Source organism: Chiloscyllium punctatum, chromosome 12 (assembly GCF_047496795.1).
Source record: "Chiloscyllium punctatum isolate Juve2018m chromosome 12, sChiPun1.3, whole genome shotgun sequence".
Lineage (NCBI taxonomy): Eukaryota > Metazoa > Chordata > Chondrichthyes > Orectolobiformes > Hemiscylliidae > Chiloscyllium > Chiloscyllium punctatum.
This window is the reverse complement of record NC_092750.1, coordinates 55576574-55596050: the sequence shown is the minus strand read 5'-3', so window position 1 is coordinate 55596050 and position 19477 is coordinate 55576574. Positions and strand designations below refer to the sequence as shown.

The window sequence follows — 19477 nt, the reverse complement described above, 5'->3', positions numbered from 1 at the left end:
TATTCACCTTGGCAATTGAGCTGTTAGCTGAGGCTATCAGGAGGGATCCTGAAATAGTGGCGCCAAGTGGAATGGGGGAGCATAAGATTACCCTATATGCTGGTGATGGCCTTTTGTTCTTGGCCAATCCGGAGGAGTCCGTTCCTTGATTGATTCAAGCAATTAATTTATTTGGCGTTTTTTCGGGCTACAGATCAACTTCACAAAATTGGAAGCCATGCTAGTGGGGGGATTAGTGGAGGTGCCTGGTCTGAAGGATGGAATGCAGTTCCCATTTAGATGGTCGTCAAAAGGTTTTTTGCATTTGGGAATTTTTATTACCCCTGCCTCCCAACAGCTGTATAAAGCAATCTATGTACAATTATTGGGGAGGATAACATAGGATTTGCAGCGATGAGAGGAATTACTGTTATCATGGTTAGGCCAAATAGCCCTGATTAAAATGAATGTTCTTCCTCAAGGTGTACAGCATGGAAAGAGACTCTTCAGTCCAACCTGCCCATTACTGACCAGATAACCTAAATAAATCTAGTCCCATTTGCCAGTACTTGGCCCATATCCCTCTCAACCCTTCCTATTCATACACCCATCCAGATGCCTTTTAAATGTTGTAATTGTACCAGTTTCCACCACTTCCTCTGGCAGCTCATCCCAAACACGCACAACCAAATGTTGCCCCTTAGGTCCCTTTTAAATGTTTCTGTTCTCAACTTAAACCTATGCCCTTTAGTTTTTAAGTCCCCCCACTCTGGGGAAAAAAAAGACGTTGTCTATTTACCCTGTTATACCCATGATATCATGCCCCCCCATGATTTTATAGACCTCTGTAACATTGTCTCTCAGCCTGCGATGCTCCAGGGAAAATTGCCTCAGCCTATTCAGCTTCTCCCAATAGTTCAAACCTTCCAACCCTGGTAACATGCTTGTAAATAAGAGGTAATCGTCCCACCATTGGTTGCTGACACACCATGCTGCATTGCAAGATGAGAATGGGCTGGGAATTGATGTGGGTGCATGACACAACTGTATTGTTAGCTTCCATTTTCAGGCATGCGTGAAGTGATAAATTCTATCATTGGCTGTGTGCTATGATGAACCATCCCCTTTGTAGCACAAAGGAATTGGACATTTTCTTGGTGGCCGTTATTGTTTTGTCCTTGTTTTGCTCTCTGAGTAATGGTGGACAATTTTGCCCTGCAGAAGAGAGGGTTGAATGGCAGAGATTGTGTTGCATAGTGTTTAGGTGATGAGCATGCCACAACAGCTCAGCTGGTGAAAGATTGATGCAGCAAGAACTGCTGAAATCATTGAAATATGTATAAGAGTAAGGTTTAGCATCTGAATGTTGGGCAGGCATTAAGTAGCAGAAAATGATGTGGTTTAAGTGATGGGGATGTATGATGTGGTGAGAGATGAGTTGATTGAATGTGTATTTTCTTCCTGGTTTTCTGACTATGAAAATACTTAAGTGTGTTTGTTTTTTTATGACACTTAATAACACGATAGCTGCTGGACACCTGGAGATAAGAAAAAAATGAAACACATTCACAGAGGTTGCTTGATCCTGAATGGCTTTCTTAAAGAGAGCAAAGTACATATTTGCTTCACCATAAGGTTAGATCTTGCATTCAGTCAGTCCGTGAAAATCCAGGATACTGACAGGTGAAAATAAGGATGGACATTAAAGATTTGCATTTTCTCACTTAGACTTCATGGTGTCGTGTTCTGCAGAATACATATTTTCTAATGAACCTGTTCAGAAATGTTTTAGCACACCTCTGAAGCAGATGGAAAATAACCCTGGACACAGTCACTGTGCCACAAGAGCCCAAAACTGCTCTGCAGAATATACTGTAGTGAGATGATTGTTCTGATTATTCTGTTCAAGGTTGATTCACTGTCTATTCCACTGACAATGACCTCGATTGCAGTTTTCAGGGAACAAAGTAGAAACAAATAAGAATGAGATTATTAACGACTACTCCAGGAGCGATTGAACTGACTGACAGGAATTAACGGGGAAATAATCTGTGCATGAAGTGAGTTTTTTTAAGTGCTTTAGAAATCTTAACATGCAGAACTCATCCCAGAGATATTTGAGATAAACGAAAGTACTCTGATCAGCATGATCTAAGAGATCTCTAATAGTTTCTGCAAAGCATTTAATTGTGATTTATTAGCATGAATCAAGCATGTTCCTCTCTTTTTGTCTGTAAACCATTGACTTGTTTTCAAATGAGAAATTTTGTCCCTACCACAGTGGAGCTGGTGCTGCCAAAGCCAGAGTTCCCGTGAGTTGTGTGTTTGGGAGTTGCAGCCAGTTGGGTGTATCCCAGTTCGTGCACCATTGCTGGGAGAGATGTTTGAATGGGCAGGTCCCATTTGCACACCAGAAGCTTTCTATTTGCTCAGTGCGTGGGCGTCAAACACCTACAACTGGCTGATTTGATACACAGTTTACAAATTTGAACTGCGCAAGTCCAATACCATTGTGGGATTTGTTACTGATTGAAGGACATTTGTACAGCTGCAAGAGGGGCCCATCACTAGAGGATCAGTCTCCTTACTTGAGTTGCCTGCAGCAAGAATCTCCACTGAGCTGACAGAGGAACTTTTGTTTTTCCTCAGACCTGGTTGCAGCATCCTGGTGCAGATCCCAACTCTGTACCAGATGCTGAGTTAAAGTAGGTGACAGCATCTGAGCTGCAGGCTGCAAGTGTCATAACAAGTGATAGGGCTTTTTCATCAGTACTGCACTATTACTCTATCTGTCCCTCCTATTGTGGCAGAGCAGTCAATGGTCCTTTGGTGCCTGAAAGCAGAAAATTAGAATGATGACTGCATAAGTGAAGGAAGTGAATGGTATTTGGTGGTTATTGAGGGGAGGGATTAGTGATGAGGGGTATATTAGAAAGCAAAATGTCTCTGGTCACACCATGAGCATCTCCCACCTTGTGCTGGTTAGTGGGATGAGGGCACTGTTTGAGTTGAGAAGACTCATTAAAAGGAACACACTGTCATCCCCAAAAACAAAGCAAAGAACTGTGGATGCTGGAAATCTGGAAAAAAACCCAGGAATTGCTGAAGAAATTCACCAGGTCTGGCAGCATCAATGGAGAGAAAGGCAGAGTTAACGTTTTGAGTCCATGATCCTTCTTCAACCCCAATGTGTTCAATGATACTGAAGATTATGGGCTCTGTCACAGCCAGCCCTGTGACAGGACAACCACCTCAGGACTTAGGAAATGTGGGTGTCATTGCAGCTCACTTTCAGCAGTGGTTGACACTTTGTCCTCTAAGAGAGTGCAAAACAGTTATTGACCTTATTCACTGTTTGTTTGAATGTTGTGCTTGCTATAGTGACACATGGAAACAGTGAAAACTGGTTGTAAAGATAGCACCTTTGAAGTGAGACAGACATGAAGTCCCTAAGACCTGAGGAGAAAGTGAGGACTGCAGATACTGAAGATCAGAGTCGAGTGTAGAAAAGCACAGCAGGTCAGGCAGCATCCGAGGAGCAGGAGAATTGACATTTTGGGCATATACTCTTCATCAGGAATTATGCCTGAAAAGCCAATTCTCCTGCTCCTTGGACGCTGCCTGACTTGCTGTGCTTTCTCAGCACCACACTCTCAATAAGACTTGAGTGCCAGGGAGTGCTTCTAGATGATTCAGGCGAGGCTGTAGCCACTTGAGCACGTGAGGATCTGGTAATATGGTGGGTTAAAAAGTCATTTGAAGATAGATTCCCAGACCTTGACCAGCCTGGTAACATCATTAAACCGAATGTTGTCTTCCTGACCAGCTCATCAAAGTGAGACTCTTTGCATTAACCATGCTGGCACCTTCCAAGAGTGATCCTTGAGGGTCTCTTTGCCTGCTGCAGAAATATGGCCTCTCTCCTAATCAACCCTTCATCAAGGTATCCAGTACAGTGTCTGTGAATCTAAGGCCTTTCTTTGGTGCTTCAGTTGTGAAGTTGCAGCACACAGCCAGAGTCAATGCAAGCGGTGTGCAGCAGCCCCCACGCTGAGTTCAGCTCATCTTTCAAAGTGACAGACTACTGTTTAGAGGAGTAGATTGGCTGCACCATTCAACTACGGTCCTCGATCCCCTGCCAAATGGTCAACAGTCAACAGCACAGGCATTGCTCAAATTAGCTCAACAATCCGAGCTATAAGGCAGCAGCATTAGGTCTATATGATGTACTTCCTCGGTGACATTCAGCCTGGACAGATCATAAACCAATGAAGTATTCACATGCCCAAAGACATGAGATAATTAACTTTTAATCCTGCATATTATGTTTTCAGTAAATGTTCCTTTTTTTAGTTTTGAAGTTTCTGTGGCTTTCATGGATATTCTAATGAAGTCATTGAAAGAACAAAATTTAACAAAAGAATTCAACCTCTGGAGAAATCCAAATATAACTTAATTCATGATCTCTACTGATTAGTAGCACACTGCCTATGGAGCTGTGAAATCAGAATTCAGAAGAAACACAATTGTTGTTAGAATCCTTGGTGAATCATTGGCAGATTTATTATAGTACAAGGAAGACTTGACGATGGATAAAGTTATTCAAATTGTGTTGGAAGCATAAGCTAAAGATAAATCCTGAAAGGAGAAAGGAGAGCTGAACACAGGAAACCAACAGAATATATCCGCTTTGGAAGGAATAAACAGCATCACATCACTTGCCAACACAGAAGTAGTTTAGGAGCCATATTCAGAATATTAGCTCTGTTTCCCTCTTGACTAATACTCCCAGATGTGCTGAGTTTCTCCAGCATTCTGTGTTCAGTTTGGAATTCCTGTACATATAGTATTTTGCTTTTATTACAAGAGTAGGTGAAACATCAGTTAATAAGTGTGAGTGTCAGTGATGTGGAACAAAAAAAGCCTTACAGGCCTAGAGACTGCCTAGATGCCATAACAAAATGCTACATCTGTCAAACTGGAGGTCTCTTCTAGAAAATATGAGTAAGTGGGACACAGTTTCAGAGCAGCCAAAAAAATAGTTTTACTCAATCAATGATGTTCGTGTGAAGAACCCGTAGTTCTGGAAAATATACCAGATTCTCCGAAGGGAACTTGGTTATTCAATTGTCCCAAGTTTGATACAGCTTGTTTATGTCAGGAAACCTTACTCTTTAGCAGGAAGATGTGTTGTGTTCTCAAACGTTTTCAAGCAGTTAAAGAACTGGAGCAATATTAGATGAAAGGTTCCCATGAGATGAAGTGTTATAAATTGACAAGTAAATACAATACTAAGGACAACATCTTATCAAGAATGGATGATAAACCATTGTAGCTGTACACATCCTTGAAGATTTTTTATCTCTTCGTGAATCATGCGCGAGCAACTTGAGGAAATGACAAAGTGAGTTTCATTTCCATAGTTGCCAAACCAATTAAATGGTTATTGGGCAACATTGTGGCAAATCCCAATGCATCCAGCAGAATATGTGTGGACCTAGGAAGAAAGAGATAGGGGAAGGGAAATCCAAAATGTCTAAGTGTAGAGTTTTGACGAGTCTTAATACAAGAATGGGTTGTGGCACGTTCCATTAGACGAGCAATCAGTTCGGCTTACTACATTTGTCACTCTGCAAATTTTACTGCAAATGCATTTAGGATCACCTCAAAACCAGAGATTTTCCAACTTACTATGATCCATATTTCAGAACAGTAAGAGGTGCCTTACACCACATGGATAACATATCAATATATGGGGAGATGCTTGAGGAGCAGGACCAGAAGGTTCATGCAGTTGTACAATGTCTCCAGACTGTGAAGGAGTTAAACCTCTAAGACAATTATCAATTTTCCAAGCAATTTCTTTTTCCACTTCTTAAGATGCATTAATGCAAGATGGATTACTGCCAGACTCTTAAGAAATACAAGGCTGTTAAAGAGTTTCCTATTCTAAAATCAGTTCATGACATGCAAAGATTTCTGGGCATTGTTTGCAAAGTTTATGTGACTAAGTATGTGCTAGGGAAACCAAGAATGTGCTCTCCAAAATGACTCAGTAACCTTAATTTGACAGACAAGGGAATCAGTTGTGTAATTGAATGGTACACTCAGTCACAGCAATACAATGGTCAAGTACCCAAAACAGAGTCAGTAAACTTCAAACAAACAAAGAGAGACCAGGACTGGATTGCCTTTCATTAATATTGTGTCAAACGTTGGCCTGACCTAAGGCCTGGAAAACATGAGGACTGCAGATGCTGGAGCTCAGAGTTGAGAGTGCGGTGCTGGAAAAGCACAGTAGGTCAGGCAGCATCCAAGGAGCAAGAGTATCGACATTTTGGGCATAAGCCCTTCATCAGGCCCGAAACGTTGATTCTCCTGCTCCTCAGATACTGCCTCCTTACTGACCTAAGGCCCGGTGAGTTAGCCATGAAAACCAATTTTGAGCTTTGCCAGAATTTTACTCTTATACATTACCCATTGTTGTTTGATATAAGACTGGTCATTTCAGGCTTTTGTGTAGAATGGTATTCTAGATTTGGAGATGCCGATGTTGGACTAGGGTGGGCAAACTTAAAAATCGCACAACACCAGGTTATAGTCTAACAGGTTTAATTGGAAGCACTAGCTAGACAACGTACATCTGGAATACTTGGGATTTTCTAGGACTTAGACATTGATGTGATGGGCAGGGATCTCAAAGGAGACTGAAGACATCATACCTGATGGTGGAAGGCGATTAAACGTGAGCTTTTCACAGGCAAGAACCATTGCTTTCATCACCAAAGCATTGGAAGGAGTGTGACCAACCTGTTTCTGTCTGATAAATAGGATTACCTTTTTGCTGTCAGTGATCTTTCATCATGGATAGAAGTAACAAAGTTGCAGACCACTATCACAGGGAATTGCTGGGGTCTTGTATAAAATATTCACTACGCATAGCATGTGGTCATAGTTGTGTCTGAAAGTGGATCTCTAAGGTTTTGATAATGCTGCTTAGTTTTAGGATACTATAATGATTTGAGTTTCTGCTCATGAGACAATTCATTGGGAAACATAAGGGGCAGCACGGTGGCTCAGTGGTTAGCACTGCTGCCTCAAGCACCAGGGTCCCAGGTTCAATTCTAGCTCCGGTGACAGTCTGTGTGGAGTTTGCACATTCTCCTCATGTTTGCGTGGGTTTCCTCCAGGTGCTCCAGTTTCCTCCAGGTGCTCCAGTTTCCTCCCATAGTCCAAAGATGTGTAGCTTAGGTGAGTTGTCCATTCTAAATTGCCCATAGTGCTAGATGCATTAGTCAGAGGGAAATGGGTCTGGGTGGGTTACCCTTCGGAGGGTTGGTGTGGAGTGGTTGGGCCGAAGGGCCTGTTTCCACACTGTAGGGAATCTAATCTAAAGCAAAACTGCTTGTGGTCATTCTAAAGTGGTCTGGGTTAAGCAATGGTATTTTAAAAATTATATCTGATGCAATTCAAGGTTTCTTTGTCGGCTTTAAAAAAATAAGCAAAAATTTGAACTTGGCAGCTTCAACTTCATGTAATGCTCTATCTTTAAACAAAGATCATCTGTGTTGGAACATCCCTTCATGGAGAGAGGAGGAAAGGCATCACCTGGACTGGCAAAGTTCAAGGGAGCCTGGGTCTTGAAGGAGAATGCAGTTATTGTGTTGGCTTCACTGCATGTTGTTAAGTATTTATAAAATCCTGAATAAATTCTACTTGATTCATAAATCCTTTCTACCTTTTTAGGTCAGACAAAACTAAAAGCCCCAGTGTTATAAATTAAAGATTCAAAACTCTGAGATATTTTTGAGTAAAGAGGTTAGGTCCTTCACAATCTCAAACTTACAGGCAACAGTTTGGCAATAATTCTTTTGGCCAGTTTGCAGCCATTGCCAGATTATGAAGATGTAACCATCTTGCCAAGCTACAGTCGAATGGGGAACCTGAGTGTGGGGTCCGGATGATCAAATCCTTTTTGATGAAGTCTTGTTAAATTATTGGTCTGCCCCACTCCTGCATGCTTTATTGTCATCAGAGTTGCCAATTGGAGAAAACTGATGGCTCCACTCCCAATCTGATCAAAAATCATGACTCCACAGTTCAGTTCAGAACCTATGAAATGTTTGAAACAAGAAGCAGTATTGCAGGTATCTACAGACACGTCATTGTAATAAAGTTTACTGTGTTTGACAGGGGTATGAATGAGGGAGCTCAACAGGAATGGCTGTATGTTGTTTTCACAGTCATGAGAGTTGAGGAACTTTGTCTCATTGCAGTAAAATTATCCACTCATGTTTGTTTCAATGTGGAACTTCATGGCGTCAATAGTTGAAAACCTGTCATGGTTAGCAGCCCGCCAGTCTCCAAAATATGTAGAGAATGCATTTTTGAAAATTTGTTAAGCCCTCCAGACCGTTTAGATTTTTCAAATCAGAAACTTGGATTAATACTACAGTGATAAATACAGAAATAATATAAATATTAGCACAGAAAACGTTTGGTTGGCGATTCTGTATATGGTAATAGATCTGATAGAACTCATATTGGAAGCTGGATTCGACTTACCCAATCTGACATTTTAGTACAGCCTTGATTAGAGAGTCAGAGAGTTCAGCTCTAATTCATGATGGCGACAGACCTGTATTCTTTGTCTCCGAATAGTCATTTCTATTTTGCCCAAATCAGTGTCACTTGCACCTGCTGGTGTAATGTAATTTCCTGCATCTGCTGAGACAAGTTCCTCTTGTTGTTCAGACTCAGACATGCTTCACCCTCTGCCACTGTTAACCAAACAGGCCCTTGCACACAGTACAGAAACAATGATTGTTGGCAGGTCTCTATCCCGATCACAAACTGATAATAGTTGTTTCATCAAACACACAACACTCCTGTGATAAATTATGCTCTATAAGGACAAGTTTGCCTTTCTCTAAAGTGGGCCTTTTATTGAAAGAAAATATGTCAGATTAATGTCTGTCTGGGTTGGGAGAAAGAAAGAGCTTTCAGTTGTTTTTAGACAAGATAATTCCACTTTTGATTTATTTTGATAAATGAATGAAAAAGTTTGATTTTGTAATCCATGATCCATACTGCTTTAGAAATAAATTATTAAATCTGCATCACTAGATTTGAAGTTTTCATTTGAGTTCTGTGCAGCAACCCTGAGATCATCAAAGTGTTTTTCTTTTTATGCATTTTGTCACTTGGGATTTGTTAGCTTATTGATATCAAGAAATCAATGATAGCGTTGTTTTCCTTTACGTGAATGGCACAGTATTTTGCAAATTAAGGTGAAACATTTGCAGGAGGTGTATGGCTGTATTTACTGGAATCCTTAAAATGTGGCATCACTTATTGGGATTTGACTTTTGCAAGAAGTTTGAAAACTAAGGTTGGCTATGCTGTGATGGACAGAACTAATGATGAACAGCTTTTGAGGAAAGAAGAAATTTTATTCTTTTTTATAAAAAAAAGGAAAATTTATTGACTCTGAATTCTGTTGACCTAATATGTAACATTGTAGAACATAAAGCGGATTTTCTCTTTGCAGCTTGCCGTTTTTTAAAGTGAAAGATGAGATATTGCTGAGGTTCCTGACCCCAAGTAAAAGAAAACAAAACCTTGAGAAAAAAATATTGACTTTATGCAATATTTGTAAATTCTTTAATGAAAATAATTCAAAATCAATGCTGCTCTTTAATTGTTCACATTTATGTTTGTGATGTGAGATGACTAATTTTTGGAGTGATTAAGTATGTTCATGTTTCAGTAAAACTGCAAGAGAAGGCACTAATTTGTGACCCCTATGTCCAACTGGGAGGGAAGAGCACATGTTTATAAGACATCACTAAGCTCTATTAGACTACAAATATGTCCATTCCCTGAAGTGTACCTTGAAGTGCATTAATTGGTCAGATGAAGTGAGGTCATATTTCTTTCAGGGTGATTTGCAGAATGAAAGAAATGTGTAAGAAGCTGTCAGCTGGGTTTTTTTGATGTAAAAGCCCTGCCTGTCCCCAGAGGACTATGCAAGTTTAAAGTCGCTTCCATTGTCAATTTGTTTTAAAGATTCAATTTTTTTTTAATATAAACCCAAACTTTGCACAAAAGATTCTTTCAGTCAAGAAGACATCCTGTCTACATAAAAGTATATGTTTTCAATAGGTCACCTATATTGATTTTTGCCTCCACAAACAGTATCAGATTGAGTGTATTTTTTCCTCCTTTGTGAACAATGTACAGCAGTTAAAGTTGGCTGTGTACCATATTTTACAATGATTTAAAACCTGAAGTAATATTTCCTGCAGTTAACAATACTCTGATTTAAAAACAAGTTTTCAATGACGCAAAGATGAATCATGAGAAGGTGATGAGTGACCCCTTTGCTTTCATTTAGTAATATCAGATTTAGGAGTAGACCACCTGGCCCTTTCAGCCTGCTCTGCTAAGCTTAGAAAGCTAAAACTAATGTCAGTGACATGCTTTATAGTTGTACTCTTGAACATCATTTATTAACTTACACAGTTAAACAGAGCATGAATCAGGAGCTGAGCTTAATCTTCAGAAAGTCTTCTTGAACTCCTTATACCTCCGGCAATTGCTCGTTATAGAAGTAATTTGTCCCATGAGGCAAGCAATTGCAGTCAGCAAAAGATGAATAAGCTTTAAGTGACAAAAGCCAAACATATTTAAAACTTCATACTTATATTCTCTTTAAAATTCCCCAAGGCATGCATAATATTTGAGTGCAATGTGATTCTCAGAATCATCTGAGAATTGTACAGATTTCACTATCTTCAATGTCATGTTCAACTCTCATTGCAAACAGTTTTCTAGAAATTTCTTCCATGAAACAATACAAGTTCAGTGTTTTCTGACATTGTGTATCTTTAACACAAGTTCTGTGCTTACTTTAACAGTTCCTGAAGCTGCACCTTTGAACGTTGCTGTTGAGATCATGAACAGTACTTTAATTAAAGTCACTTGGTCGGAAGTACCAAAAGACAAAATTCGTGGCCACCTGGAAGGATATAAGGTCAGGTTACCTCTATTATTGAATAATATTGTTTGAGATGAGCCTGCGATGCATTGCTATTTTGAAAGTATTACAAATAAAAATGATCAATTTTTATTGAATATGGTTTTAAGATACCTTTACCTCTGAAACATAGATGACAGTGTGAATGTGCTTTCTGACTTGATGGTATGAATTTCAAATTATTTTTTTCCAAGCATATGTTCATGGAATGTGGCATCACTGAAGGCCACCATCCTGATTGCCTCGGAGATGACAGTGGTGAGCTGCCTTCTTGAAACTTTGCAGTCCTTGGAGTGTCAATACATCCACAGTGCCATGAGTTCCAGGATTTTGACCAAACTGAAATAGGGGAACTGTGATATAGTTTCAAGTCAATCTAGTACGTCGCTTGGAGGGAAGCTTGTGGATTGTTATGTTCCCATTCAACTGCTGCCCTTGTCCTTCTAGGTTGTAGCTGGCTGGGAAGATGCTGTCAGTCATAGAGATGTGCAGCACAGAAACAGACCATTCAGTCCAACTCATCCATGTCAACTGGATATCCTAAATTAATCTAGTCCCGTTTGCCAGCACTTGCCCTATATCCCTCCAAACCCTTCCTATTTATACACCCATTCAGATGCATTTTAAATGTTGGAATTGTACCAGCCTCCTCCACTTCCTCGAGCAGCTTATTTCATAAACACGTCACACTCTCTTCTGCACTAAAATGCCTAGGGTTCCCCACTGTTGGTGTTGGGAACATTTGTTGAGCCTCATCTTCCTGTTCGTTGTTTAACTGTCTGCCAACGTTCAAGACTGTTGATTCAAAATGTTAATTAAACAATTGTACAAGCGTGGGGTAAAACTAAGACCCAATTTATGACAAAGCAGCATAAGGTAGTCATGGAAATAAGAGCATTTTTCTCATGAAGTATCATCCTCCTCCTTTCAATTATCTCGAAAGAAATCGTGCAATAATGTACGAGTGAAATGCACTACGGCTGGCTTTGTATTCACGAACTCGAAAAAAAGAATTGTTAGTTTTGTCTCGTAGGTCTTTATATCATCGGGTGAAGAAAGCATTGCCACATGAAACAGGATGAAAAAGTCACATGACAACTATTTTCCTAAATATTGTCAAGGGTATTAATATGTCAGTTATGTATTTGAGGTGATAACTGTCTAAGTGACATGAGAGATGTCCAAAGGGAGTGAAACCATCAAATTAACTGCCTCAGACACCAAAGCGTTCATTAACTTGAAACAGTTAGCGAATTTTGAGAAAATTTGTAGCTCAGGTTGCAGTTCTGGATGTAGGTTTGCTCGCTGAGCTGGAAGGTGACCTTCTAGTTAAGCAAGCAAACCTACATCTTGAAACATTTATGCTCTGGCCACCCACAAACCCACCCCTTATTCTTCAAAAAGGTCAGCCTGATATTGACAAGGCACAATTCAGGATTCAGAAGAAATAATGTCCAGTTATGTGGCTGTATAAAATTCCAACAACATGCTAGAAGCTCAACGCTGAAATGTTTTCTCCAACTTCCTGCTAACTGCTTGCCATGATCAATCTCAGAGTAGAGAGTTTGTTCTTGAATTGTAAGGTATGCAGACAATGTTGCCTGCCAATTCAAATGATTGGCCATGATGAGCATGATACTAAGGACAATGTTCTGTGAGAGAGTGAACATTGACATTGAAGCACTCATCTTACCATTGAATTCACAATGTTTTGTGGAAGCATCACTGACGATATGTCTCCACTAATTGCACATTGTCCATATATCTGACACATACAAGAGAGCTGGTAACACTGCTGCCCTGTAGAGCATGAACTTGCTGTCAGGTTTAAGGTTTTTTGTTGTTAGTCTACTCCTCAGATGGCTGGTGGTGGAACTGGCCCACTGGAAGCAAAGTTGAATTTCATTGTGCATATCTGCCCTCACTGAGGAGAGACTCCAAAGGTAAGAGAGTTGATCCACAATGTTCAGTGTCTAGCAATGGATAGTTATGAGAGGCAATGTTGTGCAGTGGCAGCAGGCTGTTGAGGGCCTTCTATCTTCCAGATGTTTAGCCTAAAAGCCCATTGTGTCATATACCTCCATGAATGCATTGACTATAGCTTGGAGCTCAGATTTTGAGCATTGGCACATACAAGCACTGTATGCATAATTTTTCTCAACAGCAGTGAAGGTCATTATAAAAATCCACCTCCATCGCTCTGTCCCATGGCTGAAGACTTCTCCGAGAGTCCCAGTGCAGATTCTATCCATCAGGAGATGTAGTGGACATGATCTTCTCAGGAAGACAAATTCAAGTTAACTGCAGAGAGCAGCAACAATTTGTGTGCAAGGCCTTTTTTGATTTCACAGAAATCTTTGACTCTGTGAACCATTTTACATTACATTACAGTGTGGAAACAGGCCCTTCGGCGCAACAAGTCCACACCAACCCGCCGAAGCACAACCTACCCATACCCCTACATTTACCCCTTACCTTACCTATGGACAATTTAGTATGGTCAATTCACCTGACCCTGCACGTCTTTGGACTGTGGGAGGAAACCGGAGCACCCGGAGGAAACCCACACAGACACTGGGAGAATGTGCAAACTCCACACAGTCAGACGCCTGAGACGGGAACTGAACCCGGGTCTCTGGCGCTGTGAGGCAGCAGTGCTAACCACTGTGCCACCGTGCCGCCCACCATGATGCACCTTCCCAAATTTTGTTGTCTGTAAAAATTCACCTCTATCCTCCTTCTGTTCCATGATAGCATCCTCGCCAACATATCCGCCACAGACCCACCACAATGTATGCAAACTGTTAATTGCCACAGAAATCCATGTGATACATTAATTTCTTTTAGGAAATGAAATCTGCCATTCTTAGTTGCTCTGGCCTAGATCTGACTCCAGGTACACAGCACTGTATTTGGTTCATAACTGTTTTCTGGGCAATTAAAAAGAGACAATAAATGCTGCCCATTCCTACAAAGGAATTAGCAAACATCCTCAGAAGACAATGTCTAAAGTTTTATGATACTAAAAGCAGGGGCAAAAGGGTGTGTTATGGAATGGTATGTTTCTTAAATTTCAAGCAGTGTGGATGTTTTCAGTGTTTATCATTTTTGATTGTTACCTGGCATTCGTGCTTTTTCATTTGGTAAGATAGGAATCAGTGTTGAACTATGGAAGACTGTGAAAGGGATGCTTGGCTTTCACTTGGATCATTTTGTGTTGAGCTAAGATATAGAATTGTTACAGTGCAGAAGAATGCCATTCAATCCATTTTGTCTGCATTGGCCCTCTGAGCATTTTGACTTAGTGCCTTTTTACCAGAACTCTGGATGTTGTTTTAATTTAATTAATCACCTAATGCTCTCTTAAGTGCCTCAGTTGAACCCACCTCCACTACAATTCTGGCAATGCATTCCGAAAGTGAAGCGGAATGGCTTTTGCAGATGGGTGGACTTGTGGAACCTGCATGAAACATACAAGAATGAGCACATCCTGGACAGTAATCTGTGCTGCTACTGGAAGCTTAATCATATCACGTTCTTCCTCCTTCTGTTTAAAGTTGTTTGAAGAGCTTTGCACTTTGATTTTCCTGCAACTCCAAACCTTACTGTTGTGCAGAGTAGGGCGTATTACAATCATTCTGGAAATGATAGCTGGTGAATTGAAGTTCACCTTCAGATTGATCCAGGCATCTGAAGCACATCTCTAGCATACAACTCCACGGAGGCCAGTATCCTGTTATCAAGTCAACCTTTATTTGCATGTGAAGAGTCCTTGACACTGACCCAGCTCCCTCGGAACCAGCTCTCTGGCTTCTTAATTTCTGTCAGCCAGGGCTCCCTGATTGGGGCTGTTAATCTGGTCCAATCAGAGAACTGTTCTTCTATGATACCAACCTAACTGACCTTGTTGAATAGACACAAACAAAACTGCAGATGGTGGAAGCCTGAAGAAGGGTTACACCTGAAACGTTGACTTCTCTATCTCCTGATGCTGCCTGGCTTGCTGTGTTCTTCCAGCCTCCTGCCTGTCCTTGTTGAATGGCTTTCATTTCATCATATCTGGGCCTCATCAGTTTTATTCCTTATGGGTGCCAATAGCTACGCAATAAATATGATATCCCTAATCAGCCAGTGAGTAAGTCTGCATTGAAGTGCAAAGAGATCAGGAAGGATTGATCACCTCAGGCTGAAAGTATCACTGCAGCTGCTGGGAATCTTGCACACATATAGGTGACTGCACGTTGATGGAGTGGGAGCCCTTTTATAGTTGATGAATGGTCCTGGGTGATTCCTGGATGTCTTAGTTGATGCACACATGCAACTGAAGGTGCCTTGCTCTCATGGGAAGCCAACAAGAAAACCCAAACACCCTTTGGCATCACTGGCAAAATTGACGTAATTGCAAACTCTGGCATCAGTCGCTTGTTTATGCATTTATGAATTATCAGATCCCACAAATGTCTTTGGTAGAGAACTGGAAGAACCAAAGGCAAAGGCATTGAGAGAAACTCAACAGGGCTGACAGTATCTGTGGAGAGAAAGCAAAGTTAACACTTTGATTAGCTTACCTATAGTGTTGAAACAGGCCCTTCAGCCCAACCACACCAACTCTCCGAAGAGTAGCCCACCCAGACCCACTTCCCTCTGACTAATGCACCTAACACTACGGGCAATTTACCATGGCCAGTTCACCTGACCTGCACATCGTTGGACTGTGTGAGGTAACTGGAGCACCCAGAGGAAACCCACGCAGACACAGGAAGAATGTGCAACCTCCACACAATCGCCCGAGGCTGGAATCGAACCTGGGACCCTGCTGCTGTGAGGCAGCAGTGCTAACCATTTACAGTGGCTTGTCTTTAGAATTGAGTTTCTCCAGCATTTTTTATTTATCTTTCAGGTAATCCTGCATCTGCATTGTTTTTTTTTCCCAATAATGTTGAGAGCAATAATGACTTAGTTCCATGTAAGAGCAGATTGTGTTCGGGTCAGCTGCAAATGCCTACTATTAGCAAACATGACATCCTCAGCCACCTGAAACATACATAAGTTCCCAACATACATGTACATCCTTGTTGTATGGCTTCCTCCATCTTGTGCCTCTTTATTCATCCTTACCGCTGTGGAGTGGCATGTCTGTGAAGAACCAATTGTTGCTGTTCTTCCTGCCTACTCATGCTGCTGAGGCTGTTAATGCTGCTGGTCATCTTAATCCTCACCAGAGATCCACAGTAAAAGAGCATCAGTGAAGCCAATGGTGATCTGACAGCCAAAATCAAAACTCCAAAGTGAGAAAGTAACATTTAAAATTATAAAATTTGTCTCCAAAATATATAACGCCTCCCAGATTTCAAAAGCTATGATAACATGACTGAGTAGTTATTATAGTGAAATTAGCAAGCCACCTCTCCTGAAAGATGTTACTAATTTGTAACCTAATGCACTGCAGTTCAATGTTGAATTCTTCACGTTGGAGCCAGGTTCCTGCTGCACTGCCAATTTTCAGGCTTTTAATTCTGTACTTTGTCCAAATTTACATACACTTGCTAGTTAAAATTTATTGCTTCATTCCAGAGGTTAGTTAATAAAGAAACAAATATTTTCACTTCTATTTAAGTGTATTACCTCTGCATTGTTTTCAAGTCAATTTTTTTATGTTGCAGTAACTTTTACACAAATTATGGTCACTGCGTTAAAAAAGAAAGACGTTTGTAGACAGCATCTGAGGGAAAATATTTGCAGATAAGCAACCTTGGGGAAAAAAATCTGGCATAAATATTTTCTTTTGCTGAGGAAACCTATGCAAATGATTTAGTTTTGATAGCCCTGTAATAGGACTATTACCATTTAATAGATTTGTTCACCAATTTATAACATCTCATGAATAGCGTATTAGAGCAGGAACAAGAGGCAGTTTAAACATATTACAAGAAGCTAGTTTGTCTTCTTCGGAGCAATGAGTTACTTTCAGTCAGTTAGTTTGTTACACAGTAGTACTTATACCTTAATAGAGTACTATATATTGTTGTTAACCTGTCTCCCATTTGAAGTTCCATGTTTCTTTCTGTAATGATGCAGAGCTGCTGCATGTTTTCATAATATGTTTATAATAATAAACTAAACCTTTTGTGTGTGACTTATTAGGGTAAATGTAGGATTATCACATGTTCAATGTATCAGAAAAATGACCCAGCTTACTTTGTTACACATGTGTCTCAAACATTCAGTTGGATCTGACAATAACTGAGAGTGTGGTGTTGAAAAAGCACAGCAGGCCAGGCAGCGTCTGAGGAGCAAGATAATTGATGTTTTGAGCAAAAGCCCCTCATCGGGAATCTTCAGCATCTACAGTCCTCACTTTCACCTAATAACTGAGAGAGGTCAAGTCATTTATTTTGAGGGCTACTTTGTGTGCCATTTATTTTATCTCAGAGAACTTTGAAGTTGTATTTAATGTACCTTATTTCAATCAGCTTAGTTTGTCTGAAGGCATCGTGGATGGGTGATAAATTCTGTGGATGATTACTATTCTGTCAATGTAAATGATAATTTTGGGAGTCCAGTCTGAATTGTGTAGAATGTTCTTGTATATTCAACCTGTTTCTGCTAGTTTATTATCTTAATCAATAGACAATAGACAATAGGTGCAAGAGTAGGCCATTCTGCCCTTCGAGTCTGCACCATCATTCAATATGATCATGGCTGATCATCCTTAATCGGTATCCTGTTCCTGCCTTATCTCCATAACCCTTGATTCCACTATCCTTGAGAGCTCTATCCAACTCTTTCTTAAATGAATCCAGAGACTGGGCCTCCACTGCCCTCTGGGACAGAGCATTGCACACAGCCACCACTCTCTGGGTGAAGAAATTTCTCCTCATCTCTGTCCTAAATGGTCTATCACGTATTTTTAAGCTGTGTCCTCTGGTTCGGCACTCACCCATCAGCGGAAACATGTTTCCTGCCTCCAGAGTGTCCAATCCTTTAATAATCTTAAATGTCTCAATCAGATCCCCTCTCAGTCTTCTAAACCCACATCTGAAATTGTGGACAGTGACCACAATTCGGTGATTTTTAGTCTCGTGATGGGGAGGGATAAGTGTGTACTACAGGGCAAGAGTTATAGCTGGGGGCAGGGAAATTATGATGCGTTGAGGCATGACTTAGGATGTGTGGATTGGAAAAGTAGATTCCAAGGCAAGAGCGTAATTGATATGTGGAACTTGTTCAAGGAGCAACTATTGAGTGTCCTTGATAAGTACGTACCTATCAGGCAGGGAGGAAAGGGTCGTGTGAAGGAGCCGTGGTTTAATAAGGAGTTGGAATCCCTTGTTAAATGGAAGAGGGCGGCCTTTGTAAAGATGAGGCGTGAAGGTTCAATAGGGGCGATTGAGAGTTATAAGGTAGCCCGGAAGGACCTGAAGAGAGAGCTAAGAGCAGCAAGGAGGGGACATGAAAGGTCCTTAGTTGGTAGGATTAGGGAAAACCCTAAGGCTTTCTATAGGTATGTTAGGAATAAAAGAATGACTAGGGAAGGAATAGGTCCAATCAAGGATAGTAATGGGAAGTTGCGTGTGGAGGCTGAAGAGATTGGGGAGGCGCTGAATGAATACTTTTCGTCAGTATTCACTCAGGAACAGGACATTGTTGTCGATATGAATACTGAGGCACGAATAAGTAGAATGGATGGCTTTGAGATATGTAGAGAAGAGGTGTTGGAAATTCTGGCAAGGGTGAAAATAGATAAGTCCCCTGGGCCTGATTGCATTTATCCTAGGATTCTCTGGGAAGCAAGGGAGGAGATTGCAGAGCCATTGGCCTTGATTTTTGTGTCCTCTTTGTCTACAGGAGTAGTGCCAGAGGACTGGAGGCTAGCAAACGTGGTTCCCTTGTTCAAGAAGGGGAGTAGGGATAATCCTAGTAACTATAGGCCAGTGAGTCTCACTTCTGTTGTGGGCAAAGTCTTAGAGAGAATTATAAGGGATAGGATTTATGCACATCTGGATAAGAATGATGTGATCAAGGATAGTCAGCATGGTTTTGTGAAGGGCAGGTCGTGCCTCACAAACCTTATTGAATTCTTTGAGAAGGTGACGAAGGAGGTAGATGAGGGGAAAGCGGTAGATGTAGTATATATGGATTTTAGTAAGGCGTTTGATAAGGTCCCCCATGGTAGGCTACTGCAGAAAATACAGAGATATGGCATTGAGGGTGAGTTGGAGGTTTGGATTAGGAATTGGCTCTCTGGAAGAAGACAGAGGGTAGTAGTTGATGGCAAAGATTCATCTTGGAGTGCCGTCACTAGTGGTGTTCCGCAAGGATCTGTTTTGGGACCATTGCTGTTTGTCATTTTTATAAATGACCTGGAGGAAGGGTTAGAAGGTTGGGTGAGCAAGTTTGCGGATGATACGAAAGTCGGAGGAGTTGTAGACAGTGAGGAAGGATATGGCAGGTTACAGC

At 40.9% G+C, this 19477-nt stretch overlaps 1 protein-coding gene across 12 annotated transcripts in view; it reads left to right on the top strand.

Annotated features, from left to right (window-relative positions):
* Positions 1 to 19477, top strand: part of chl1b (cell adhesion molecule L1-like b) — an 885223-nt gene that overhangs the window by 667280 nt on the left and 198466 nt on the right. For all 12 annotated transcript variants that reach the window (XM_072582623.1, XM_072582619.1, XM_072582621.1 and 9 more), the window contains one exon: positions 10899 to 11014. In XM_072582623.1, coding sequence (XP_072438724.1) covers positions 10899 to 11014 — 116 coding nt within the window. The remainder of the gene's footprint in view (positions 1 to 10898; positions 11015 to 19477) is intronic.